Source organism: Acipenser ruthenus, chromosome 12 (assembly GCF_902713425.1).
Source record: "Acipenser ruthenus chromosome 12, fAciRut3.2 maternal haplotype, whole genome shotgun sequence".
NCBI lineage: Eukaryota > Metazoa > Chordata > Actinopteri > Acipenseriformes > Acipenseridae > Acipenser > Acipenser ruthenus.
Genome location: NC_081200.1, coordinates 26728766 through 26752101, shown reverse-complemented (window position 1 = coordinate 26752101; position 23336 = coordinate 26728766). Strand labels below are relative to the sequence as shown.

Here is a 23336-nt window from a genome sequence, read left to right as displayed (position 1 = left end):
AATGCTCCCTCAGGAGCGCAACTACTCTTTAGTCGAAAAAGAGTGTTTGGCCATTAAATGGGCTACTCACTCTTTAAGATACTACCTGCTGGGACACTCATTTGATCTTGTCACTGACCACGCCCCACTCAAGTGGTTAAGCACAATGAAGGACAGAAATGCCCGGATAACTCGGTGGTATCTGGCATTGCAGCCCTTCATGTACCATATGGTACACCGTGCAGGGAAAGACCACCAAAATGCGGATTATTTTTCCCGGGAGGGGGGAGTAATGGGAAAGGTAGGTTTAGCCGAGTGTTCCTTCGGCTCCACTCTGAGCGGTGGGATATGTGACAGAGATCGAATGAGTCTTAGTGTTAGATCTCCCTCTCGACCTGTGAGAGCACGGTATACGAGCACGGTATACGAGTACCCTTAATGAAATGGCACGACAATTTATTCCGTAGGGTAGATGGAAGTCGGTCAGTTCGGAAGGGGGCGGAGCTATGGCACCCGAGCTCAGTGACCCAGACGGTAAGCGCCGTGGCATCCGAGGACTGGAGGAGCGGATGCGCTCGTTAACCTCGGGGTCATGGGCGAGGGTATAAATAGGAGGCATGGCTTGAGTGATCTGTTCCTTTGCATATGGTTAAATTATATGACCAAGAAGGAGCCCGTTTGTGAAATTGACCGTGAGTGTTTCGTGTCTGTGTCCTAACACTGTGTGTCTTGTGTGTTGTTGTCTCACTAAAGATTACTGAGCACGATCCGGAGCTGCAGCCGCAGGCCAGCGAAAACCCGGACTTCACCACTCACCTGTTTCACTATCGGAACTGTCTCTGTGTTTGCACCTTTTAACACTTGAATCACGCACTGTCTTTGTGTTTGTGTTTAGTGTGGGTGTCGGAACGGGACTTTGGAGTTGCGGGTCAAACCCGTAGGATTACAATTAGAAGTGATACACGCCGTTGTATCACTTCCAGCACTATTATTATTTACAGGTTTTGCCTTGAGGCTCTGGACATTTATTAATTTAAATAAACACCCTTGCACCTGTACCAACGTCTGTCTGTGTGATTATTCTGCACTGCACTCACCTGCACGTCATTACCACTTTGCCACAGTGTCACTATCTTGTTTTAAGAGCGTTGTCTCCCATAGTTTTTGTGGCCTCCGACACAGTAAGTTACATTGCTCCAGAAGAAAGTTGCAAAGAAAACCAAAAAAAACAAACAATAAACAGTGCAATTTTTTGTATGCTGAAAATGTAGTTTCCATTTCCCATGTTACCATAAGGAAGAGTTTGCATTACTGTCCGTCTAACGAGATCGCACTCTTAATAGACTTGCTGTAATGGATTCCAACAGGCACGTGACTTAAAGGAATTGGGATACCTTTTGATAAAAAGAATGAAATTGCAAAACAATGGCTGGACCAATTATAATGGTTTTAGGAAACTGTGGAAATCATTATGGGAAAGAAGCCATTAAAAAAAGCCCAGAGACAATTCTTTCCTGTTCAGTAGCTGGCGCCCACATTATATTGGTTAAGCAGCTTGCAGGTGGAGTGGCCACATGACTGATGCACTAGATAACTGGTTATATTAATCTCTAAATCTGCTTTTACCTGCTTTCAACTTATCCGAAGTGCTGGGACTGAACAGCCATTCAATTTAAATGATGTGACAATGTAACCTTTCAACTCTGTTAGCCCCAATCACTATATATATATATATATATATAAATATATATATATATATATATATATATATATATATATATATATATATATATATATATATATATATATATGTAGAGTAGGTGAGGCTGGCAGAGTTGAAAGGTTACAGAGTCACATAACAAGTAACTCTTAATATTTTAGCAACAGAACTCAGAACTACTGTGAATGATTGCAAACACCATAAAATATCAAGGGGAGTGTAACAAAGTAACTGCACTGACATTTAAACAGCAAGGGGAGTGTAACAAAGTAACTGTGCTGACATTTAGACAGCAAGGGGAGTGTAACAAAGTAACTGTGCTGACATTTAAACAGTAAGAAGAGTTTAACAAAGTAACTGTGCTGACATTTAGACAGCAAGGGGAGTGTAACAAAGTAACTGTGCTGACATTTAAACAGTAAGAAGAGTTTAACAAAGTAACTGTGCTGACATTTAGACAGCAAGGGGAGTGTAACAAAGTAACTGTGCTGACATTTAAACAGTAAGAAGAGTTTAACAAAGTAACTGTGCTGACATTTAGACACCAAGGGGAGTGTAACAAAGTAACTGTGCTGACATTTAAACAGTAAGAAGAGTTTAACAAAGTAATGACTTGCTCTCTAAGACAAGGTAATATAATGACTGCAGTAGTTAATTCAGGCGTCACAGCAAATGTGTTTCGATAATAATGTCTGCATATGAACAGTGCAACCTGACCAGAAAAATGCATCTTTGGTGCCTGTAACAGGGCGAGCAGCCCTGTACATTGTTTATTTATTTTTAGATCGGGGTCTCCCCCTCCGCCCCTGTGCAGTGTGTTTTTCTTTTGTATTTAGTTTTATTGTATTATATTTATGACGGCGTAGCGCCGTGTTTTGTTTATTTTTTAAAACGTGTCCTGGCAGAGGCGAGATCAGTGCTCGTCCTCTGCCAGGAGTAATTAATTAAAACTCGTGCAGAAGGTGGCCATCTCCCGAATGAATTAAGTGGTTTAATTTGTTGCTAATCGGGAGATGGTCACCTGTTATAAAAAGCCTGCAGCTCTTTAGATCGGGGTGGGTGTTTTGTGTGGGTGTTTGGAGTAGAGAGACGGAGAGCGAGAGGATTAAAACGAAACTAACAGTAAACAGGAACAGTGACGGCGATCTGCCCAGCCTGACCTGTGTTTTTGTGTTAGTGATTTGTTTTTGTTTAACCTTTTATTTTGCTCTGTGAGCGAGTGTTTTCTGTTTGAATATTTTATTTATTTTTTTGGATTCATTAAATAAAACGGCGCCCGCGCCACTGCACAATACCTTTTTGTTTTGGTTGTCCCTTCTTCTGCCGTGACGTCAGACCAGTCGGCCGTTCCTGTCACACGTGGTGTCCTGCGTGGGATTGCAGCGCCTCCAGGACGCAGGCAGAAGAGGGTACTGCAGGTTTTTTCGTTTTTTTTCGTTTTTGTGTGTGGAGAAAAGGAGAGTGAAGAGGAGGATGGGAGGAAGGAAGATGGGAGGAAGAAGGAGGATGAGGGGACAGCAGCCGCTGCAGCAGCAACAGCCGCAGCAAGTCTGCCTTACCTGCCTGTTGGGGGAGGAGTGGTGTTTTAACTGTGGGGAGCCATGGCACATTTCCCCTGGCACCTTCCCCATATGGCAGGAGGAGGGGACACAGACAGAGGTGAGGAGGAGGAGGCAGAGAGGAAAAGTGGAACGAGGGGAAGAGGAGTGGTGCACCAACTGCATGAGATACGGGCATGAGGAGCACCACTGCCTGGAGGTCTTCAAAGACACGGACCTGGAGTGGGAGGAACCTGAACGTCCTGCGCCTAAAAGGGAGGAGCCCGAACGTCCTGCGCCTAAAAGGGAGGAGCCCGAACGTCCTGCGCCTAAAAGGGAGGAGTCGGTGCGTCCACGACCCAAGAGGGGGGAGTCGGTGCGTCCACGACCCAAGAGGGGGGAGTCGGTGCGTCCACGTCCCGAGAGGGGGGAGTCGGTGCGTCCACGGCCCAAGAAGGGGAAGGCCGAAGGTCCACAGCCCAGGTACCTGCCAGCAGAGGGGGAATACCTGCTGGTGCCGCCTCCATCTCCATGGGAGGACTGTGAGTCGCTCCCACCGCCGCCAGCAGAGGGAGCATACCTGCTGGTGCCATCTCCACCGCCCTGGGAGGACTGTGAGTCGCTCCCACCTCCGCCAGCAGAGGGAGAATACCTGCTGGTGCTACCTCCGTCTCCGTGGGAGGACTGTGAGCCGCTCCCACCTCCGCCAGCAGAGGGAGCATTCCTGCTCGTTCCACCTCCACCGCCCTGGGAGGACTGTGAGTCGCTCCCACCTCCGCCAGCAGAGGGAGAATACCTGCTGGTGCTACCTCCGTCTCCGTGGGAGGACTGTGAGCCGCTCCCACCTCCACCAGCAGAGGGAGCATACCTGCTGGTTCCACCTCCACCGCCGTGGGAGGACTGTGAGTCGCTCCCACCTCCGCCAGCAGAGGGAGCATACCTGCTGGTTCCACCTCCACCGCCGTGGGAGAATGACGTGTCGCTCCCACCACCAGCAGAGGGAGAATACCTGCTGGTGCCACCTCCGTCTCCGTGGGAGGACGACATGTTGCTCCCACCACCACCACCAGCAGAGGGAGCATGCCTGCTGGTTCGGCTTCCACCACAACCAGCAGAGGGAACATGCCTGCTGGTTTCCCTGTTGCAGCCAGAAGGGGAGGAGCCGCCTTCGCTGCCAGAAGGGGAGGAGCCGCCTTCGCTGCCAGAAGGGGAGGAGCCGCCTTCGCTGCCAGAAGGGGAGGAAGCCCTGCCGCCTTCGCAGCCTGAAGGGGAGGAAGCCCTGCCGCCTTCGCAGCCTGAAGGGGAGGAAGCCCTGCCGCCTTCGCAGCCTGAAGGGGAGGAAGCCCTGCCGCCTTCGCAGCCTGAAGGGGAGGAAGCCCTGCCGCCTTCGCAGCCTGACGGGGAGGAAGCCCTGCCGCCTGAAGGGGAGGAAGCCCTGCCGCCTTCGCAGCCTGAAGGGGAGGAAGCCCTGCCGCCTGAAGGGGAGGAAGCCCTGCCGCCTTGGCCGCCTGAAGGGGAGGAGCCCCTACCACCTCGGCCAGAAGGGGAGAAGCCCCTGCCGCCCTGGCCGCCAGAAGGGGAGGAGCCCCTGCCGCCCTGGCCGCCAGAAGGGGAGAAGCCCCTGCCGCCTTGGCCGCCAGAAGAGGAGGAGCCCCTGCCGCCTTTACTGTCAAGAGGAGAGGAGCAGGAGCTACCTCTACCTCCACCACCACCACCACCATTGGGAGAAGTGGAGCTCCTGCTGCCGCCTTCATGGCCAGGGGCTCCCCTCCCGCCGTCAGCATCGCCTTGGGTCGCCTGTGTCTCCCTTGCGTCTCCTAGGGTTGCTGCCGGTCCTGCGTTGCCTCCCGAGGGTCCGCTGCCGTCGCCTCCCGAGGGTCCGCTGCCGTCGCCTCCCGAGGGTCCGCTGCCGCTGCCGTCGCCTCCCGAGGGTCCGCTGCCGCTGCCGTCGCCTCCCGAGGGTCCGCTGCCGTCGCCTCCCGAGGGTCCGCTGCCGCTGCCGTCGCCTCCCGAGGGTCCGCTGCCGCTGCCGTCGCCTCCCGAGGGTCCGCTGCCGCTGCCGTCGCCTCCCGAGGGTCCGCTGCCGTCGCCTGGGGTCGCCAGGGATCCTGCTTCACCTGGGGTCCCTACACTGTGGTCGGAGCCCCATGGAGGGGAGCTGCCGGCCATCAAGAAAGGGGGGGAGGTCAGGAGACCAGCTCCCCCAGCCGCACTTTCGCGGCCAGAGGTCATGTGGTCGGAGCCCCACGGAGGGGAGCTGCCGGCCATCAAGAAAGGGGGGGAGGTCAGGAGACCAGCTCCCCCAGCCGCACTTTCGCGGCAGGAGTTTGGGTGGTCAGAGCCCCACGGAGGGGAACTGCTGGCCATGAAGAGGAGGGGGAAGGTCAGGAGACCAGCTCCCCCAGCCGCAATTTCGCGGCAGGACAGAGTGTGGAGGGAGCCCCAGAAGAGGGAGCTGCCGGCCACAAAGAATTGGGGGGTGCTGGAGATTCCACCATGGCCACCCCCCAGAAGCAACTTGCTTCCCCCTCTCCGAGGACATTGAGACTGAGGGGGGAGGTGGCCGTTGGGGCCATGTGTGCTTCGCACAAGGAGGGGGATATGTAACAGGGCGAGCAGCCCTGTACATTGTTTATTTATTTTTAGATCGGGGTCTCCCCCTCCGCCCCTGTGCAGTGTGTTTTTCTTTTGTATTTAGTTTTATTGTATTATATTTATGACGGCGTAGCGCCGTGTTTTGTTTATTTTTTAAAACGTGTCCTGGCAGAGGCGAGATCAGTGCTCGTCCTCTGCCAGGAGTAATTAATTAAAACTCGTGCAGAAGGTGGCCATCTCCCGAATGAATTAAGTGGTTTAATTTGTTGCTAATCGGGAGATGGTCACCTGTTATAAAAAGCCTGCAGCTCTTTAGATCGGGGTGGGTGTTTTGTGTGGGTGTTTGGAGTAGAGAGACGGAGAGCGAGAGGATTAAAACGAAACTAACAGTAAACAGGAACAGTGACGGCGATCTGCCCAGCCTGACCTGTGTTTTTGTGTTAGTGATTTGTTTTTGTTTAACCTTTTATTTTGCTCTGTGAGCGAGTGTTTTCTGTTTGAATATTTTATTTATTTTTTTGGATTCATTAAATAAAACGGCGCCCGCGCCACTGCACAATACCTTTTTGTTGTTGTGGTCCCTTCTTCTGCCGTGACGTCAGACCAGTCAGCCATTCCTGCCACAGTGCCACTTTGTAGACATCTTCAAATGCTGGTTCTCCCCTGTGTTCAAATTATTGCCTAGCCAGGTTTCAAGTACAATGCTACAGCTTTAGACAAGCATCAACAGATGATGTTATATTAAAAGGCAATAAGACAGACAAGAATTCATGCCGTATAATAAATTATTCATCAGGAGCATTGAATTTTGCTGGGAAGCACTGGGAAATTCCATCAGTGTTCTTAACACAATATAGGGCTAGCAACTGAGGATTACACCCCAGTCTGAAGGTTCAGAGAACAAACACTGCCTGGTGTGCCACCTCAATATCTGGGTCGGCTATATATTAAAACCTATCTGTAGAAACATTCCGTTTTTGCCTAAATGTGCATTGTGTCCAATACATAAAGTTTATGTGTGACTAAACTACTACACATTGGTACTGGGGTGTCAACACATTGTAATATGCGTCCCAGTGCAGTTACGGTTACTCTTATCGAAGCAATGCATTTGAGGTAAGGGATATTTATATATAAATATGAGGCACTTAACATGGCAAGATAATTCTCCAGACTGATATTCTTGCCAGTGTAGCTTTGAAGAAAATTGTGTTCAAACCAGAGGGGGGTGTAAGATTAAACAAACTAGAAACTAGAAGTAATACTCAGAACTTGAAGAGGTTTTTCCCACTTGGCAGCCAACCAGTCTGCTTGAAGATAGCTGATTGAAAGATAATTCTTTAGTGCAAATTGCTATTGTTGGCTAAGAAAGCAATAACACAAATTAGGATGTCAAGACAATTCTTAAAGTATGCTCTGAAATGCATTATTGTGCTTATATAATTGCATCTGCCCTGTTAGCTAATCAATAGAAAAAATGATTAATTTTGCGTAGTATAAATATTCGTTTATTGAAGTTTCATGTTAATAAACAGTCAATCAATGTGCAAAAGGAAATTATAAACCATACAGAGCATCTCAGCCAAGGTAGATGCCTTCTAAAAAACGTGACAACTGTCAATTCACAATTACAGATATCAGTATGAGGAAAAGCTTAATGACCATGATGTATGTGCAGTATGTACAGAATAGGGTAGAATAAGAAATTGAAAAAAACGACCTGGATGTCATTAGGTAAACAACTATGGTGTTAGTATCATGGTAAAGTAAATTTAAATGGCTGTTTTACAGTATGTGGAATAACTTGTAATTAGTAAGTGTGACACAGACGGACGGACGTACAGACCGTGTGACACCTCCATATATGCCCACAATCTGATACTCCCAATAATTTATGCTAAATTATGTTAATACTAAGTTTCATCACAATGGCATAAGCAATTCTTCAGATATATGTGTGTAAGTGTGACTGTGACATATGCATAACTACGTGTGATCGTCTCCACTATATCCACATCACTGGCGAGTTCCCATTCTGCAGGGGATAATAATAGTATGATTATCATGGAATGGAAAGTAAAAATGTTCTTATTACCACTACGGGGCCCCGGGGGCTCTATTACCACTACTGGACCCCGGGGGCTCTATTACCAGTCAGCTACTTGCAGTTGTTTAAAATGTATTTTGTTTAACACTGAAGCAACTGACCGTATTCGGGATTCAATATTCTGACTGCAGGGATTGTGGTTAATACATTTTAAAAAACACATTAAGCACTTACAACCCTATATAATATAAGTTTTAGGTCAGAATAAAAAAACATAAATAAAAAACACAGCAAACAAAGACAAGCACTTAAAAACAATATATTTTTCAATTTAAGAACACGATTAAAAATTTGAAGTGCTCATAAGCTTTACACGGACCCGATCGTTAAGAGAATTATCATTTGCAACTTCTTCATTTTTCAATTATCACATGATAGGAGTGTATGCCTTCAGTGTCAATTGTCACGTGATAGGGATGTAATGCCTAGCAGCGTCAAGGAATATCCCCTAGAAAGGGTCCTGAGGGCATCAGATGATTCTAGGGCATTTGCCATTTACTCCCACCTTTCACTTCCAGAACTCGGCAACTCTACGAAATCAACCCACCCTGACACAAACCCAACCCAACACTAACCTTAAGCAGCCCCTGCCCTAAAACCTAACCTAAAACCCAGTAACTAACCCTAAACCTAACCATTAAGAATGATCTGATGCCCTCAGGACACTAGGGGATATTCCTGTGTGCCGCTAAATGCCTACAGTGATGACGTATTTTAAATCTGGGTGCGCAAGGCCTCCCACAGAGATGGTCCTCTCTGCGGAGACGCTGCCACAAAGCACGCCTCCTGCCTGCAGTTATACACTCTTGCGGGCGGCGGGCGGCGCTCGGCCAATTGTGCGCCGCCTCCTGGGAACCCCCATCCACGGTCGGCAGTGGAATAGCCTGACACTAAGCGGCAACCTCCAGGCTATAGGGCGCATCCCGCACTCCACGCGGAGCGCCTTTACCAGATGCGCCAGTCGGGGGCCCAGACAGCATTTTTTTTGTTGTTCTGAAATAATATACTTTTTATGGTTTACACATCCACTGTTTGTTTATTATTATTATTAATAATAATAATAATAATAATAATAATAATAATAATAATAATAATAATAATAATAATGGACAATTGTCAACTTCCTCATGCAATCGATGAGTTTGAAGTTAAAGGATAGACCAAATCATTCTTGTTTCAAATCATTCTCATTGCTAGTAAAGAAAATCAGAGAAAAAAAAATAGCTAATTTTATCCCTTATGTTTATGCTGTAATGTATACAAGCTGCATCTCCCTGTTGCAAGTCAGTTTGGATAAAACAGTAGATTAGATAGACTTTGAACGACAGCTGACAGCAGATGATTGGTTGGCAGGTGCATCCAAATCCAGTTCTAGCAAAATATGAACAAGGGTGCCATACAGTAGAAATGTTGCCATCAGAGAACCAGATTGTGCACATTATTGTTTTAAAAGGAAAACCGAAATGTTAAGAAAAACTATTTTAAATGTATACTTTTACATGCTACTGGAGTTCTGTAAAATGTTATTTAAAAAAATATATATATCGTACCAAAACAAAACAAATTTAAACTGGATTGCATGCGTAATACATTTAGCCTGGTGAATTCCATAACATTACCATTTCGTGGACGCCAGGGGGAGAGTAGTGCTCAGTTAAGTAACTTTAGGGGAATTCATACTTACAGTAGCTAAGGTTTACTGTACTGGGGGAGTATGGTTTTTTTTTTACTGGGAATTTTTGTTCTTCCCGAGACTCAGTATAAATAACGTTCAATTTCAGTTGCACAGACACACTGAACCAGAACAAATCACAGGAGAAAACTCGGAGCAGAAAAAAAATCAGTTATTCAATATATACCTACAATATCAATCCACTTGATCATTTATAATATTAAGACACACTACTCCTGAACAATGGGATTCAATTCACAATTCATCGGGGTCTTGCTGTTCCTCTTTTTAAATAGAGGTAAGTTTAAAATTGTATATCAGCAATATATGATACTGCATGACCGACCATGAATAGTCAGACACATTCAATTGCAATGTGTTTTATCATATGTGGTTAATAAAATTATTTTAAAAACAAATTTTAAAAAACACACATGTCGTCATAACTATGTTGCTAGCTTCTAATTCTGTTAATTTATAGTTCATACTTTAACTTAAATTCCAATGGATTAGCAGTTGTTTTTGGTATTCTACTCGAATTCATTAAGAATCTGTGCCATTTTTTTAAAGGTATCTTAAAAAAATCTATTACAAAAAACCCCCCTGCAAAACACAACATATCAAATGTCAGTCCATATCAAATGTCAATAATGTTTTTTTGTTTGTTTGTTTGTTTGTTTGTTTTTTTAACAGTACTTTCATTTAAAGCTGAAATTGAGCCACCTCAACGTAGGATTACTGTAGAGAATGGAAGCGACCTGGTTCTTATATGCCGTGCCAAAGACTGTCTTTCCCCGACATTCAGCTGGATAGCGGTGGAAGATAAACCGATGTACATGAAAGTCGAGAACGACGTTTTAGAGTCGCGTGCTGTCCTCACACCTGTGAGCAGAGACAACGATAACACTTACATCTGTAAGGTGTCGTGTGGATCACAGAGAGCACAGAAGTCTATTGAAATAAAAGTGTACTGTAAGTAAGCTATTTTGAAGCTATTTTGTATTAACAGACTGCATGATTCAATGATGAAAACTTTCCTTAAATTATACATCGCATGTCTGGGTTTATACCTTGGTTCGGACTATACTTTCTAGTAGTCTCATGTAAAAAAGAAAATAAACAAAATCTGCCACGCCATAAATCAGTGGTTCCCACAGAAACTATGCGGGAGTTAGGGTACTTTTTAAACGTATAGCGCTGTGGTGCGCTAAACGTGTTTCACCTGGGCTAGGATACAGTAGCATTAATAACCAACTGTGCTGCCTTCAACCCGCAGCTTTCCCCAGCGACCCTGTCATTTCCCATGCCCCCCTTCAGGAAGGGAAAGAAGTCGCTCTCACCTGCAAAGTCCCCGATGTGTATCCTCAGGAGTACCTGGTGATTCAGTGGCTGGACGGGGAACGTGTTCTCAAAGAATCAGACAACCAGGAAAGCAGCTCTTTATCTTTAACTTACAAGTTTGTACCCAAAATTGAAGAAACTGGGAAAAAACTAACCTGCAAAGCCATAATCACAATGGAAGGGATACCAGAAGCCCAGAAAACCAAAACTACCACTACAACGTTTGATGTACACTGTGAGTAGCAACATATTACATATTTCAGTGATTATAATGGCATTTTATTTTCTATTTCCCAGCTTCAAAGTGGCATAGCATTATAGCCCAACAAAACAATTTGGCGCATGTGTAATTGTCTGATATGCTGTATTTGGAGTTAGGAATCATACATTATAATATAATGGGAGTCAGTGTAAAGTTAACAGCATGATAACAGTACCGACTTGTGTTTAGGAATCATTTTAAAAGCTGTATGTTCATTTTCATTACAGACGCCCCACAGAAGCCTTTAGTTTCTGGGAGCTCAAGCAGCACTGTAAGGGAAGGCGAGGAGATGAGCCTAACCTGTTCTGCTCAGAGCAATCCTCCTGCAGAGCTGGTGTGGAAGAAGCTGCTTCCTCAAGGTCAATCTCAAGTGGTAGCTGAGGGTGGGACGCTGTTCATTGGGAAGGCTCAGCCTTTTGACTCTGGAGAGTATCAATGTGAAGCCCTCAATGCTTTAGGGAGCAGCTCGACAAACATAGAAATCACGGTTCAAGGTACACTACTTGGTTGGAGAGTTTTGCTCTTTCCCTTACTTTCTCGAGACTTTCACCCAAACACAAGTCTGAAGGAAAATTTCAGTGTCTAATAAACATATTTAGAGGAGAAAAAGAAAACCTGTTCATTTCACAGTGCTAGTACCTAAGAACTAAGTTATGCAATTCAAGATCTCCTGGGACCCCTAAAGTTCTTTATTTCGTAGTTTGTAACATTAAAGGGCATTTTCAAAAAAACAAATAGTTAATTAAAGAATCAGTTCTGTGAAAAGTAATTTTCTGAAACTGAGAAAAACACATTAAGTTTGGCAGGCTGTAATTATTGTGTTGTTAATTCATTTTTCATCGGAGAACAGCTATTAGGAAGCTTTACATGATTTACATTGCCTATTACATTTAAGTGTATCATTCAAGTTGCTGTATTAAATCACTCCTTTGTACCGTATGAAGGTTAAATGAACTGTCTCATTTTTTGCAGTTGCACCCAAGAATACCTCCATTTCCGTGTACCCGGCTGAAGCACTGAAAGAAGGAGGCAGCATGACTGTTTCTTGTGCCTCCCACAGTAACCCAGCAGCGACCATCACTCTGCGCAAGAAGAGCCCCACTGGAGACAGAGAGCTGGAGTCCAGCAATGGCTCATTGACAATTAATGAAGCTCAGCTGGATGACTCGGGGCTGTATGAATGTGAAGCCACCAATGAGGTCGGCAGTGAGAAAGCTACTGTCAACATTTCCGTTGAAGGTTAGTGTCACACATAGTAAATATAATGTTTTAAGACTGCCTTGGACATTAATAGTTTGAGGTTTATAAGATTTATCATCTTCAAAACAAACTCCTACCTACTGAAAAGGGGAATTTATGTTCGGTTCATGGCCTTACCCCTGGCAGGGGTGGTTTCCTGGTTCAGTTTTGAAGCCTGTATTTTGTCAGTAAAAGTAAATGGTCTGTCCAGGAGCTTAATATTCATTTAAAAATCCATGCTTTTCTTCAGCTAATACAGTGGCTTTTACCAAGCTTGATACTTAACAAAGAAGGTCGAATTTTGAACCAATGCACATTTTCAGATATGACTAGAAAATAGATAAAGAAAAGGGGAATTCACATCTGAAATGTACAGTACTTTACGGGGGAGTGAACTTTATTCTCAAAGAAATTCCACCCTCGAGCCTCTATAAAAGTGTGGGTTATGTCTGTTAAACAAACAAACGAGATACACAGCACAGGTGCACAGGCAGAGTATAAGGCTTAGAAATGGCATTCAGGAGATTATTTAAAGCAATCTTGCTGCTGGTGTTTTTAACAGGAGGTAAGGGTTAGAGTTGTATTTGTAACTTGAAATTCTTATTATTCTTATTATAACATTCTGGAAGACTATGTTGTAGATTATAATACATGCTTTGAGGTTTAAACTAGTGTCATTTACTATGGAATGTACCATACAAAACAGAACTATGGAAAACAGTGCAGTACAGGTAGAAGCTTAGAAAAACTATTGTTTAGCTAATAGTTGTTGTATATAAATATAGATAAATAATATACAGTCCAACTGTAATGTCAAATAGACTTAAGTCAAGTAGCTGACCAAGTGCATTCAAATTCCATTGTTTTACCTTATATGTTTTGATTGGGCAATTTAAAGATATGGATATAAAATAAGCTACCTTACTTCGCTGTTAATTTCAATAATCTTTTATTTTTCTCCCCAAAGCAATTCCATTTGAAGTAGAAATGGATCCTCCTCAACGCGAGCTAACTGTAGAGTCAGGGAGTGACCTGGTTTTGACCTGCAGAGTTGCAGACTGCCCTTCCCCACAGTTCACCTGGAAACACCCGACAGACCGTCCTCAGTACGACAAGACTGATACCGAGGGCAATGAGTCCCGCATCTCCCTCTCTTCAGTGGGAACAAACCAGGAAAACATCTACAGATGTCAGGTCAAGTGTGGGTCTGTGATAAAGGAGAGCTCTACGCAAATAAAAGTGTACTGTAAGTAACACACAATATTCAGTCATGTATGATTGATTTAGAAATGCAATTGTCCAGTTCAGTCATTAAGTTTGATAGCGGTTAAATGGGATCTTATAACAAAGGTGCCTAAAAGTCAAAAAGTACTGCTTGAGTCCTCACTAGTAGTAGTAACACAAACATCTCACCGTTAGCTTAGCTTAGTGTTTTGAGTGTTTTTTCACATTATATTAGGTAAAGTGTACTTTGAAAAATAAAAAGAAGTGCAGTAGTAGCATTAATAACCGACTGTGCTGTCTTCAACCCGCAGCTTTCCCCAGTGATCCTGTCATTGAATCCCATGCCCCCCTTCAGGAAGGGAAAGAAGCCGCTCTCACCTGCAAAGTCGCGGGTGTGTATCCTCCAGAATACCTGGAGATTCAGTGGCTGGACGGGGAACGTGTTCTCAAGAGAGATGAAGGAATCTACATCAAAAACAACGATGTGAGCAATTTAACTTCGACTTACACCTTTGTACCGAAAATGGAGGACAGTGGAAAAGAAGTAACCTGCAAAGCCATTTTCAAAATGGAAGGAATCCCAGACCAGAAGAAAAGCAAAGCTTCTGCTGTATCACTTAATATACACGGTAAGTTACTGTGGATTACATATAGTCATGATAGTATACATGGGGCATTTTAGAACAATAGAACATGTCTCCCTATAGGGAAATGATCATCGTAATAATAATAAGTTACCTTATGTACAGTATGCCGAGATTTCATTTTTTTCTGCAATAAGTCCAAGACCATTGTGACCAATGTTGCCAAATGTTGTATGAAGTCTAAATGAACTGTCTCATTTCTTGCAGTTTCACCCAAGAATACCTCCATTTCCGTGTACCCGGCTGAAGCACTGAAAGAAGGAGACAGCATGACTGTTTCTTGTGCCTCCCACAGTAACCCAGCAGCGACCATCACTCTGCGCAAGAAGAGCCCCACTGGAGACAGAGAGCTGGAGTCCAGCAATGGCTCATTGACAATTAATGAAGCTCAGCTGGGCGACTCAGGGCTGTATGAATGTGAAGCCACCAACGAGTTCGGCAGTGAAAAAGCAAGCGTTGAGATTTCCGTTAAAGGTTAGTTTCCTCAAAACCCCTTTTCTATTATATAAAGGAATGGTATATTTTAAAAAGTTCTGCTATGTACAGCACTGAAATATCACATTTCTTTCACTTCCTCTTTTAGTTGAGTAGTGGGACGGTGAAGTCACAAGTTCTTACTTTCCTCACCACTGCCACTGCAATGCAATGGAACTCATTTAAAGATATATTTTTATAGAAGAGAAACACCTGTTATTTTTACAATACCAACTTCTCATTTTGTATCATTAAGGTGGAATTTTCTCTTTCAAATTTGAGTTCATTTAAGACTGCAGGAAGTCTGCGAAACTGTGACCCTGATTGTCTAAATAGCAAACTGGTTCCAAATTGAGAGAGACAAGGAGAAGTCTTAATGGCAAGCTGGTCTCTCCAGCAAGCAGCAAAAGAGATAACATGTACAGTGTAGGGACTTCATGATTCAGTGTTTTGTGTATTCTGATTTATCATTGTTCTTTACAGTTCCCCCGAGGAATACAACAGTGTTGGTCTATCCATCTACAGAGGTGTTAGAAGGACAAAATATCACCATTTCATGTAAAACCGTCAGCTACCCTGCCCCGACGATCGTCTTGAAGAAAATCGGCAATGGAACGACTTTCTGCTCAGACAACGGCACCTTTGAGCTTTATTACTTGACCACGAAAGACACCGGCCTTTACGAGCTCAACGTGACCAACGACGTGGGCCACGAGGTTGAAGTCATCGAGATCCACGTTGGTAAGACACTTCATGCACTACTTTGATGGTCTGATTTTGATTACATTTACATTTTGTCACTAGTATTAAACACATGTTTTTTTGTTTCCAGGAAAAAGACTTGAGGGGAAGAAGCCTCCTCCTTACCTGGCTATTTTAATCCCTATTATAGGAGCCTCAGCCGCTGCGTTAGCTGCAGCTTCAGCTCTCTTTGTTATACGCCTCTTACGTCAAGCACAGAGTCGAGGATCCTACGCATTAACACAATTGAATCCAGCTGCTGTCTAGAGACCACATGATTCTGAGCTATGGGGAGATGAAAATGAACCACCAGGGCATCTTATAACTTGAAGGAGCTGCATCCAGCAAGATGAGGTTCTTGAATGACTCAATTGCTGGTGATGAACCTTGTTTCTTGAGACCAAGTTTTGGACAATGGGGGAACTTGAGAGACTTTAACAAACAAGAACAAGGCAGGCCATGTCAAAGGCTTTGTGAACTATTCTTACTGTATTTATATAGTTCTGTGTTCGATTTCAAGAGTCTCAATATGAAAGCTTTTTATCTATCAGTGTATAGTAAGCTGCATACTGTCTGGGTTAGCGTTGGAGGATAGATGGCAAATATTGTAGTCAGTTATTCACAAGCAACAACAGAGTTTGACTTTAAGTATGGGACTGTTCATTTTGAATTGCAGCCCTATTTCTACTGTTTTGGCATATTTTATATGCATTAGAATACATGGAGTGGTGTGTTTAGGGAAAGATCTCTAAATATACACCCTAAAATGTGCAAATGTGGTCTCTCTTTGAATCATATTTTTATTATATTTTGTGATGTTGTATTATAATCTCATTTCAGTACTGAAGACTGAGAAACTTCTCATGCATGATTTTACTATGTTAAAAACTACTGAACGCACAGATAAATTAACAAGGAGAAACTCTCATATGGTACCAGCATTTAGATTTATTCTTTTAGAAAACTAATGTCTAAATTCTATTTTAACTAGATTACAAAACAGTTTATCCTGTTTTTAAGAAAACATTAAACAAAGGTTTAGTCTGTAGTTGTATAAAGTGATATAATCTGCTGGACAGACTTAATTAGTAATGTAAAACATGAAGGAACTAGGAAAAGTAAAAAGTGTTGCATGATTTTTTTCTTTTTATTAATAATGTTGATATTATTTTCATTGTATTAAATGCTGCAGAGAATCTGTATTGTTTGCACCTTGTAATATTTTGAAATACCGGTTTTGTGAAGTAACTAAATATGAAGCTATTTTTTTGTTTTTTAATAAATATTTATTTTGAACGGACTTCAACTGGCATGTAAACTATATTTAGAAACTTGGAAATGTGGTTAAAAACCAGAGGACTTTGCAACCGCTACAGTACGGGGAACGTTTCTTTCATTGAAACTTTAGGGGAAGTCCCTTTTGACATATCAAGGCTTTTTTTTTTTTCAGATGCATTACATATGCTTTCATTTTGTTTTTAAGTCACTTAATGAAAAGAAAAACCACAACCTAATTGTTTATAAAATACCTTACATGATATATCTGATTAATTTCTAGTTCTGTAATTTTGAAAAGAAAAACGACTAATTTGAAAATCAAACACGGAGCAAGGCACAGGACTGGTACAATCACAACACAGTATAGTAAAGGGGAAGCGTCTTTGTGATAAAGTAACATAAACAGTGACTAAAGGTGGGAAATTCAGGGAGATTTCTCTAGCAGGTTTCGCATGATGTGTATAGAAAATACCCCAAACCATGCCGAGTTTCTTGCTCTATACACACTAGACCTATATAATACATGATTATCACGTTTTTAAAAAAACAAGGTTCAATCACGTTGTTTAAATGCGTGTTGGTTGTGCATTATATTAGTCCTTAATCAGGTTGAAAAAGCTTTTTACAACCAAAATCTTACTTTAACATCTCTTTTGTCCTACCTTCTTCTTAATATGGTGATTTTTGTTCTGACAATGAAACTATTTTACACCTTTATACAATAGAGTCTATGAAGCAGTATTCAGTATATTCTACAGTTGCCTTACAGGAAAAAGATGTATTTTTTTTTTTGCCAGTTCCAGAATGGAACCTACATATTACACTATGTAACACAATTTTTGTTCCTGGGTAGTAAGTGTTATTTCCTAATTGCTTATGCCTCAGAAGTATAGAAAATGGCTATTATTCCCCACAAACTTTGCTTTTGTGACCATGAGTGATATTTTGAAATGTACCTATTTCCAATGAGAAAACGGGAGAATTTGTATCTTTTCGTTCACATAAAGTCAGAAAAAAACAACATATGAATCCAAATTAACATGTATTTATACTAAAGTAATACAAAAATGACTACAAAAGATTTAGAAGTGAGTAGTTTTTCGAGATTTACGATTATACTGTAAATCACTTTCACGAATCAGCCCCCAAATGTCGTCTCCCATCATGTTCTTGCAAATTAGGTGAACTTTCCTTTGATTGAAATACATTTAACCAGATTACTCATCTAAAACAGACCACTAATAAAAAAATGGCAGTAGTACTGTACTAATAATACAGACAGTAAACGTGTTTAATAGCAAATTAACAATAGATCTAGCAGGACCGATGACACTGATATGTTAATAAATGCTAAAGTAGCCTGCAGTATTGGAACTCCTTTAAAAAACAAACAAAAAACAAACAGGTACTAGTGGATGATCTTATATTTCAGCAGCTGTTATTAAGACAAGGCATGGCAAGATAAGATTTTACTGTGTAAGAGTCATTGGTGAATGATCATATGCATTACAAGGAAGATAGTATTCTAATTAAAAACATATTATACATTTATAAAACATACAGTTTTAATGGTGATCGATTTTTTTTCTTTTATTTTTGGATATATAATTTTGTTAATATGCTTACTTTCTTTAAATTGTCATGGACATATCTTTAACCCTCAGATTTCTGACTTGAAGTCAGAAATAAAGCCTTTTTTGTTACATACAATAAGTATCTTTTAGTACTGTAAATCCATAGGTAATATATATATATATATATATATATATATATATATATATATATATATATACATACATTTTTTATAACAATTGATATTGTTGGCAGATATGCTGCAGCTTCAGACCCCTGACACATGGACAGTGATTATATAGAACGCTCATGAATATGGCCAATACAAATATATATTTCACATACTCAGAGCTGTCAAAGTGCCTGCTTTCTATTAAAAGGCTGGATACAGCAGATAACCCCAGTACCCTTTTGACTTGTTCTTGCAGGATTCAGTTTAAGCAAATTCTAACACACAGCTCTGCAGTACAATAGGTGTTTTTTTCCATGACCAAGGCCTGTCCAAGATTTTCACATTAGGAATAAAAATAAAACGGAATAAGATACAAGGCTGCCAGTCTGACAATAAGCCACAGATGCTTTCTGGGGGCTTGGTGGCGGAGATTTGCTGGGCTGGTCTTTGTCCGCTCTCGAGTTTATGGGTGTAATATGACGCCAATTGGCTTGTGGGATCGGAGGACGGCCACTGAGGCTGGGGTCCTTGAGCTGTCTGGGGCATAGCCGCGGTGACGGAGAAAAATAATAATAATAATTAGGCATTCCAAATTGGGAGAAAATCGGGGGTAAAAAAATAAAATAAAATTGGTGTTTCTAAATTTAAAAATAAATAAATAAATAACTCTTTTGCTCTCCTAATTCATGCAACAGCTACAATACTTCATGAATGATCATGAAGTGTCCTCTATACATCAATTCAGCAATGGTAGCACAAAAGGGCCACTTCAATGAGCTATTTGTAGAATATTGCTACAGTATAGTAGTGATCTATCTATCACAGCACCAATATACCTAGTCACAGCTTAGGAGTTAATGCATGTCACTATAATTCATTGTGAATGAGTTTAGGAAGAATGTAAAGTTCATGGAGACAAATATACTGCAGCTTGTGACCTCTGACACAAGGGGAAGAAAAACTGTACAGTACGCTGCCAATTATTATTTTTTTATTTTTGTTAAAAATATAAGTGTCTGCTTTCTTTGAGGAGGCTGAGGAGACCACAGTTAACCTTTTGACTTGTTCTTACACAACTTATTGGAACATGGCCTATGTATAGTACTGCAATACAATGGGCTGACCATGTTTTTTTTTACATAGTGGCATACATTTGATTAAGATATAACATGCTGTTAGAAACAGACACTGGATGTGGCACAAATCCAGCTGGAGAGCATTGTAAATCTTTGTATGTGGTCCTTATTGTTCTGCAACTTCCCATTAGATATGCTTTGGAACTACTATACAATTCAATGCAGTGGTTTTATATTAAAGGCTGGTTCACACTGGGCAAATGATTACCACAGTCGCTACTAACAGTACTTAGGTGGTAATTCACATCTTGTGACGTAGCTTTAGACTGGAGTGCTCGAGATAAACCATCCAATTGCAATGGTCTTTATAATCTGCCCTTCCCATGTCACAAAGCCAAGGATAGCCACATACTTGCTCAATTAAAATTTCATTGAACATTGGTTGCAGCATCGTTGCTGCATCTTTACAATTATAAATAAACATTCTTTTAACTTTAACTGTGCTTTGAAAAATGAGAATCTCTTTAACAGTTGAAATATTACACTTAATTTAATCAATAATTCTGAGCTTTAATATAGGAGGCTGTGTGGTCCAGTGGTTAAAGAAAAGGGCTTGTAACCAGGAGGTCCCCGGTTCAAATCCCACCTGCGCCACTGACTCATTGTGTGACCCTGAGCAAATCACTTAATCTCCTTGTGCTCTGTCTTTCGGGTGAGATGTAGTTGTAAGTGACTGCAGCTGATACATAGTTCACAACCCTAGTTTCTGTAAGTTGCCTTGGATAAAGGCGTATGCTAAATAAACAAATAATAATAATTTAATAAGTCCATGACTTCCTTTAAATAGTCCTTAAAGTTTGTGAACAGGACCCATGATATGCACACAGTTTTTACTCCAAACTTACACTGCCCCCTTTTTTCTGACAAAATTTTTTAAATTTTTTTAAATGTTACTATATTAGTAGTGAGGAACATGAACATTTTGATAAATAAAATAAAAGTTTGCAGTTTTAAAAAAACCCTTTAAACTATTTAGATGGTCAATCTTCGTATTCTTGAATATTTGTAAAGATTCTTTCATAAACAATAAAAATGAGCTTTTGAAAAACAGTCCATAACAAAACAGCCCTCAGAACCTTTCCTAAAGCCATAGCAAAGAGTTCATCTGCAGGTCTGCTTTCTGACAGAGAGGCTGGTCTGTGGATGAATGTGGTAAACAGAGACCGCTAAATATGACTTTCTACAGACAAGATGGGACATGCTCTTAGATGAAGTTGTTTGTTTTACTATGTAACCTTAAAGCCCATTCTTGGCTTCGAGCACCCCCCCACCCCCAATCCCAGTTCAATTAAAATACAGTTTTGTCTTTATTATTATTATTATTATTATTTATTTCTTAGCAGATGCCCTTATCCAGGGCGACTTACAATCGTAAGCAAATACATTTCAAGTGTTACCGTACAAGTAATACAATAAGAGCAAGATAAACACAATGACTTTGGTTCAAGCAAGTACAAGTGTGACAAAATACAATTCAATACTACAGCAGATAACAGTGACAGTGATAGTTACATCAAGATATGATTAACTACAAAATACTACAGATTAAACACTTGGCAGATTACAGTACTCTGAAGTACAGGATTAAATGCAGTAAAATAGGGGGCAGATAAGAGCAAATAAAGCGCAATTAAGGCAGGGTGATAGTGTCCCAGGGGAAAAACAGAGGAGTTCTACAGGTGCTGTCTGAAGAGGTGAGTCTTAAGGAGGCGCCGGAATGTGGTCAGGGACTGGGCGGTCCTGACATCTGTAGGTAGGTCATTCCACCACTGCGGAGCGAGGGTGGAGAAGGAGCGGACTCTGGAGGCAGGGGAACATAGAGGAGGTAGAGCCAGTCTTCTAGTGCAGGCGGAGCGGAGAGGTCGAGTGGGGGTGTAGGGAGAGATGAGGGTCTGGAGGTAGCTGGGTGCAGTCTGGACAAGGCATCTGTAGGCTAGTACAAGAGTCTTGAACTGGATGCGATCGGTGATCGGTAGCCAGTGGAGTGAGCGGAGTAGTGGAGTTGCGTGGGAGAAGCGAGGCAGAGAGAACACCAGGCGGGCAGCGGAGTTCTGGATGAGCTGGAGCGGATGGGTGGCGGACGCAGGGAGGCCAGCCAGGAGGGAGTTGCAGTAGTCTAGGCGGGAGAGTACCTAGGCCTGGACCAGGAGCTTGGTGGCGTAGTTGGTGAGGAAGGGTCGGATTCTTCGGATGTTGCTCAGGAAGAATCGGCAAGTGCGTGCCAGAGTGGAGATGTGCTGGGAATAAGAGAGGCAGGGGTCCAGGGTGACTCCGAGGTTCTTAGCGGAGGAAGAGGGAGAGAGTGTGGTAGATTCCAGAGGAACAGAGATAGAGAGATCAGAGGAGGGGGAGGAGGAGGGAAAGAAAAGGAGGTCAGATTTAGAGAGGTTGAGTTTGAGGTGATGCGAGTGCATCCAGGAGGAAATAGCAGACAGACAGGTAGAGATACGGGAGGAGATGGTGGAGTCAGAGGTGGGGAAGGAGAGGAAAATCTGAGCATCATCAGCATAGAAATGGTATGAGAAACCATAGGATGCGATGAGGGGGCCCAGGGAGCGGGTGTAGAGAAAGAACAGGAGAGGACCCAAGACTGACCCTTGGGGGATTCCAGTTAAGAGAGGGTGAGGTGTGGAGGTTGCTCCACGCCAGGTTACCTGGTAAGTGCGGTTGGAGAAGTAGGAGGAGAACCAGGCCAGAGCAGTGCCAGAGATCCCCAGGTCAGCAAGAGATGATAGTAGAACAGAGTGATCAACAGTGTCAAAGGCAGCAGAGAGGTCGAGGAGAATTAGGACAGAGGAGAGAGAGGCAGCTTGGGCACACTTAAGTGAGTTGGTGACAGACAGGAGGGCGGTTTCAGTGGAGTGAGCAGAGCGGAAGCCAGATTGGAGAGGGTCGAGCAGAGAGTGGTTGGACAGGAAAGCAGAGAGCTGGCGGTGTACAGTCCGCTCGAGGGTTTTGGAGAGGAAGGGTAGGAGGGAGACAGGACGGTAGCTCTGGAGGGAGGTGGGGTCGAGGGTAGGTTTTTTGAGGAGGGGAGTGATAGAGGCTTTTTTGAAGGCAGATGGAAAGAGACCAGAAAGTAGAGAGGTGTTGAGAAGGGAGGAGATGAAGGGAAGTAAAGCAGGAGCAGCAGCTTGAAAGAGGTGAGTGGGGAGGGGGTCCAGGGCACACGTGGTGGGTTTGTGACCCTGGAGCAGGGAGGACAGGTCAGAGTCTGAGAGGGGCAAGAAGGTGGAGAAGGAGGGTGAGTTAGTAGGGGATGCAGTGGGTGTAGGGGTTGGAGCAGGAGGAGGTGCGGGGGAGGGAGAGGTGTTAAAGAGTTTGCGGATATCTGAGATTTTAGAATAGAAGAAGGAGGCAAAGTCATCAGGGGAGATAGAGGAGGGAGGAAGAGGGGGGGAGGGTTTAGGAGGGAGGAGAAGGTAGAGAATAGTTTACGTGGGTTGTTAGTGGAGGCTTGGATTACAGATTGGAAATAAGTACATTTAGCAGAGGAGAGAGTAGAGGAGAAGGAGGGAGAGGAGAGTTCGGTAAAGGTCTAGGGCAGCAGGGAGTTTGGTTCTCTTCCATTTCTTTTCAGCAGATCGCAGTGTGATTCTTGCTGAGCGGAGCGCAGAGGAGAGCCAGGGATGGGGAGGGGAG

The 23336-nt window shown here is 43.0% G+C and overlaps 1 protein-coding gene across 1 annotated transcript; it reads left to right on the top strand.

Moving 5' to 3' along the window:
- The first annotated feature begins 9721 nt into the window (after positions 1 to 9721).
- Positions 9722 to 16830, top strand: LOC117416954 (vascular cell adhesion protein 1-like). The gene is made up of 10 exons (XM_034028468.3): positions 9722 to 9909; positions 10305 to 10583; positions 10888 to 11187; positions 11442 to 11708; positions 12187 to 12453; positions 13421 to 13699; positions 13989 to 14306; positions 14529 to 14795; positions 15279 to 15536; positions 15628 to 16830. Exons 1-10 carry the CDS (start codon positions 9855 to 9857, stop codon positions 15801 to 15803), a joined length of 2466 nt encoding a protein of 821 aa, XP_033884359.1. The 5' UTR covers positions 9722 to 9854; the 3' UTR covers positions 15804 to 16830.
- The last annotated feature ends 6506 nt before the right edge of the window (positions 16831 to 23336 follow it).

Bases quoted from the DNA above. Each gene is read 5' to 3' on its own strand.
- LOC117416954 (XM_034028468.3), top strand. From the start codon at position 9,855: ATGGGATTCAATTCACAATTCATCGGGGTCTTGCTGTTCCTCTTTTTA. The intron at 10,584-10,887 runs GTAAGTAAGCTA...TTCAACCCGCAG, and splicing joins TATTGAAATAAAAGTGTACT to CTTTCCCCAGCGACCCTGTC. The intron at 15,537-15,627 runs GTAAGACACTTC...TTTTGTTTCCAG, and splicing joins AGTCATCGAGATCCACGTTG to GAAAAAGACTTGAGGGGAAG.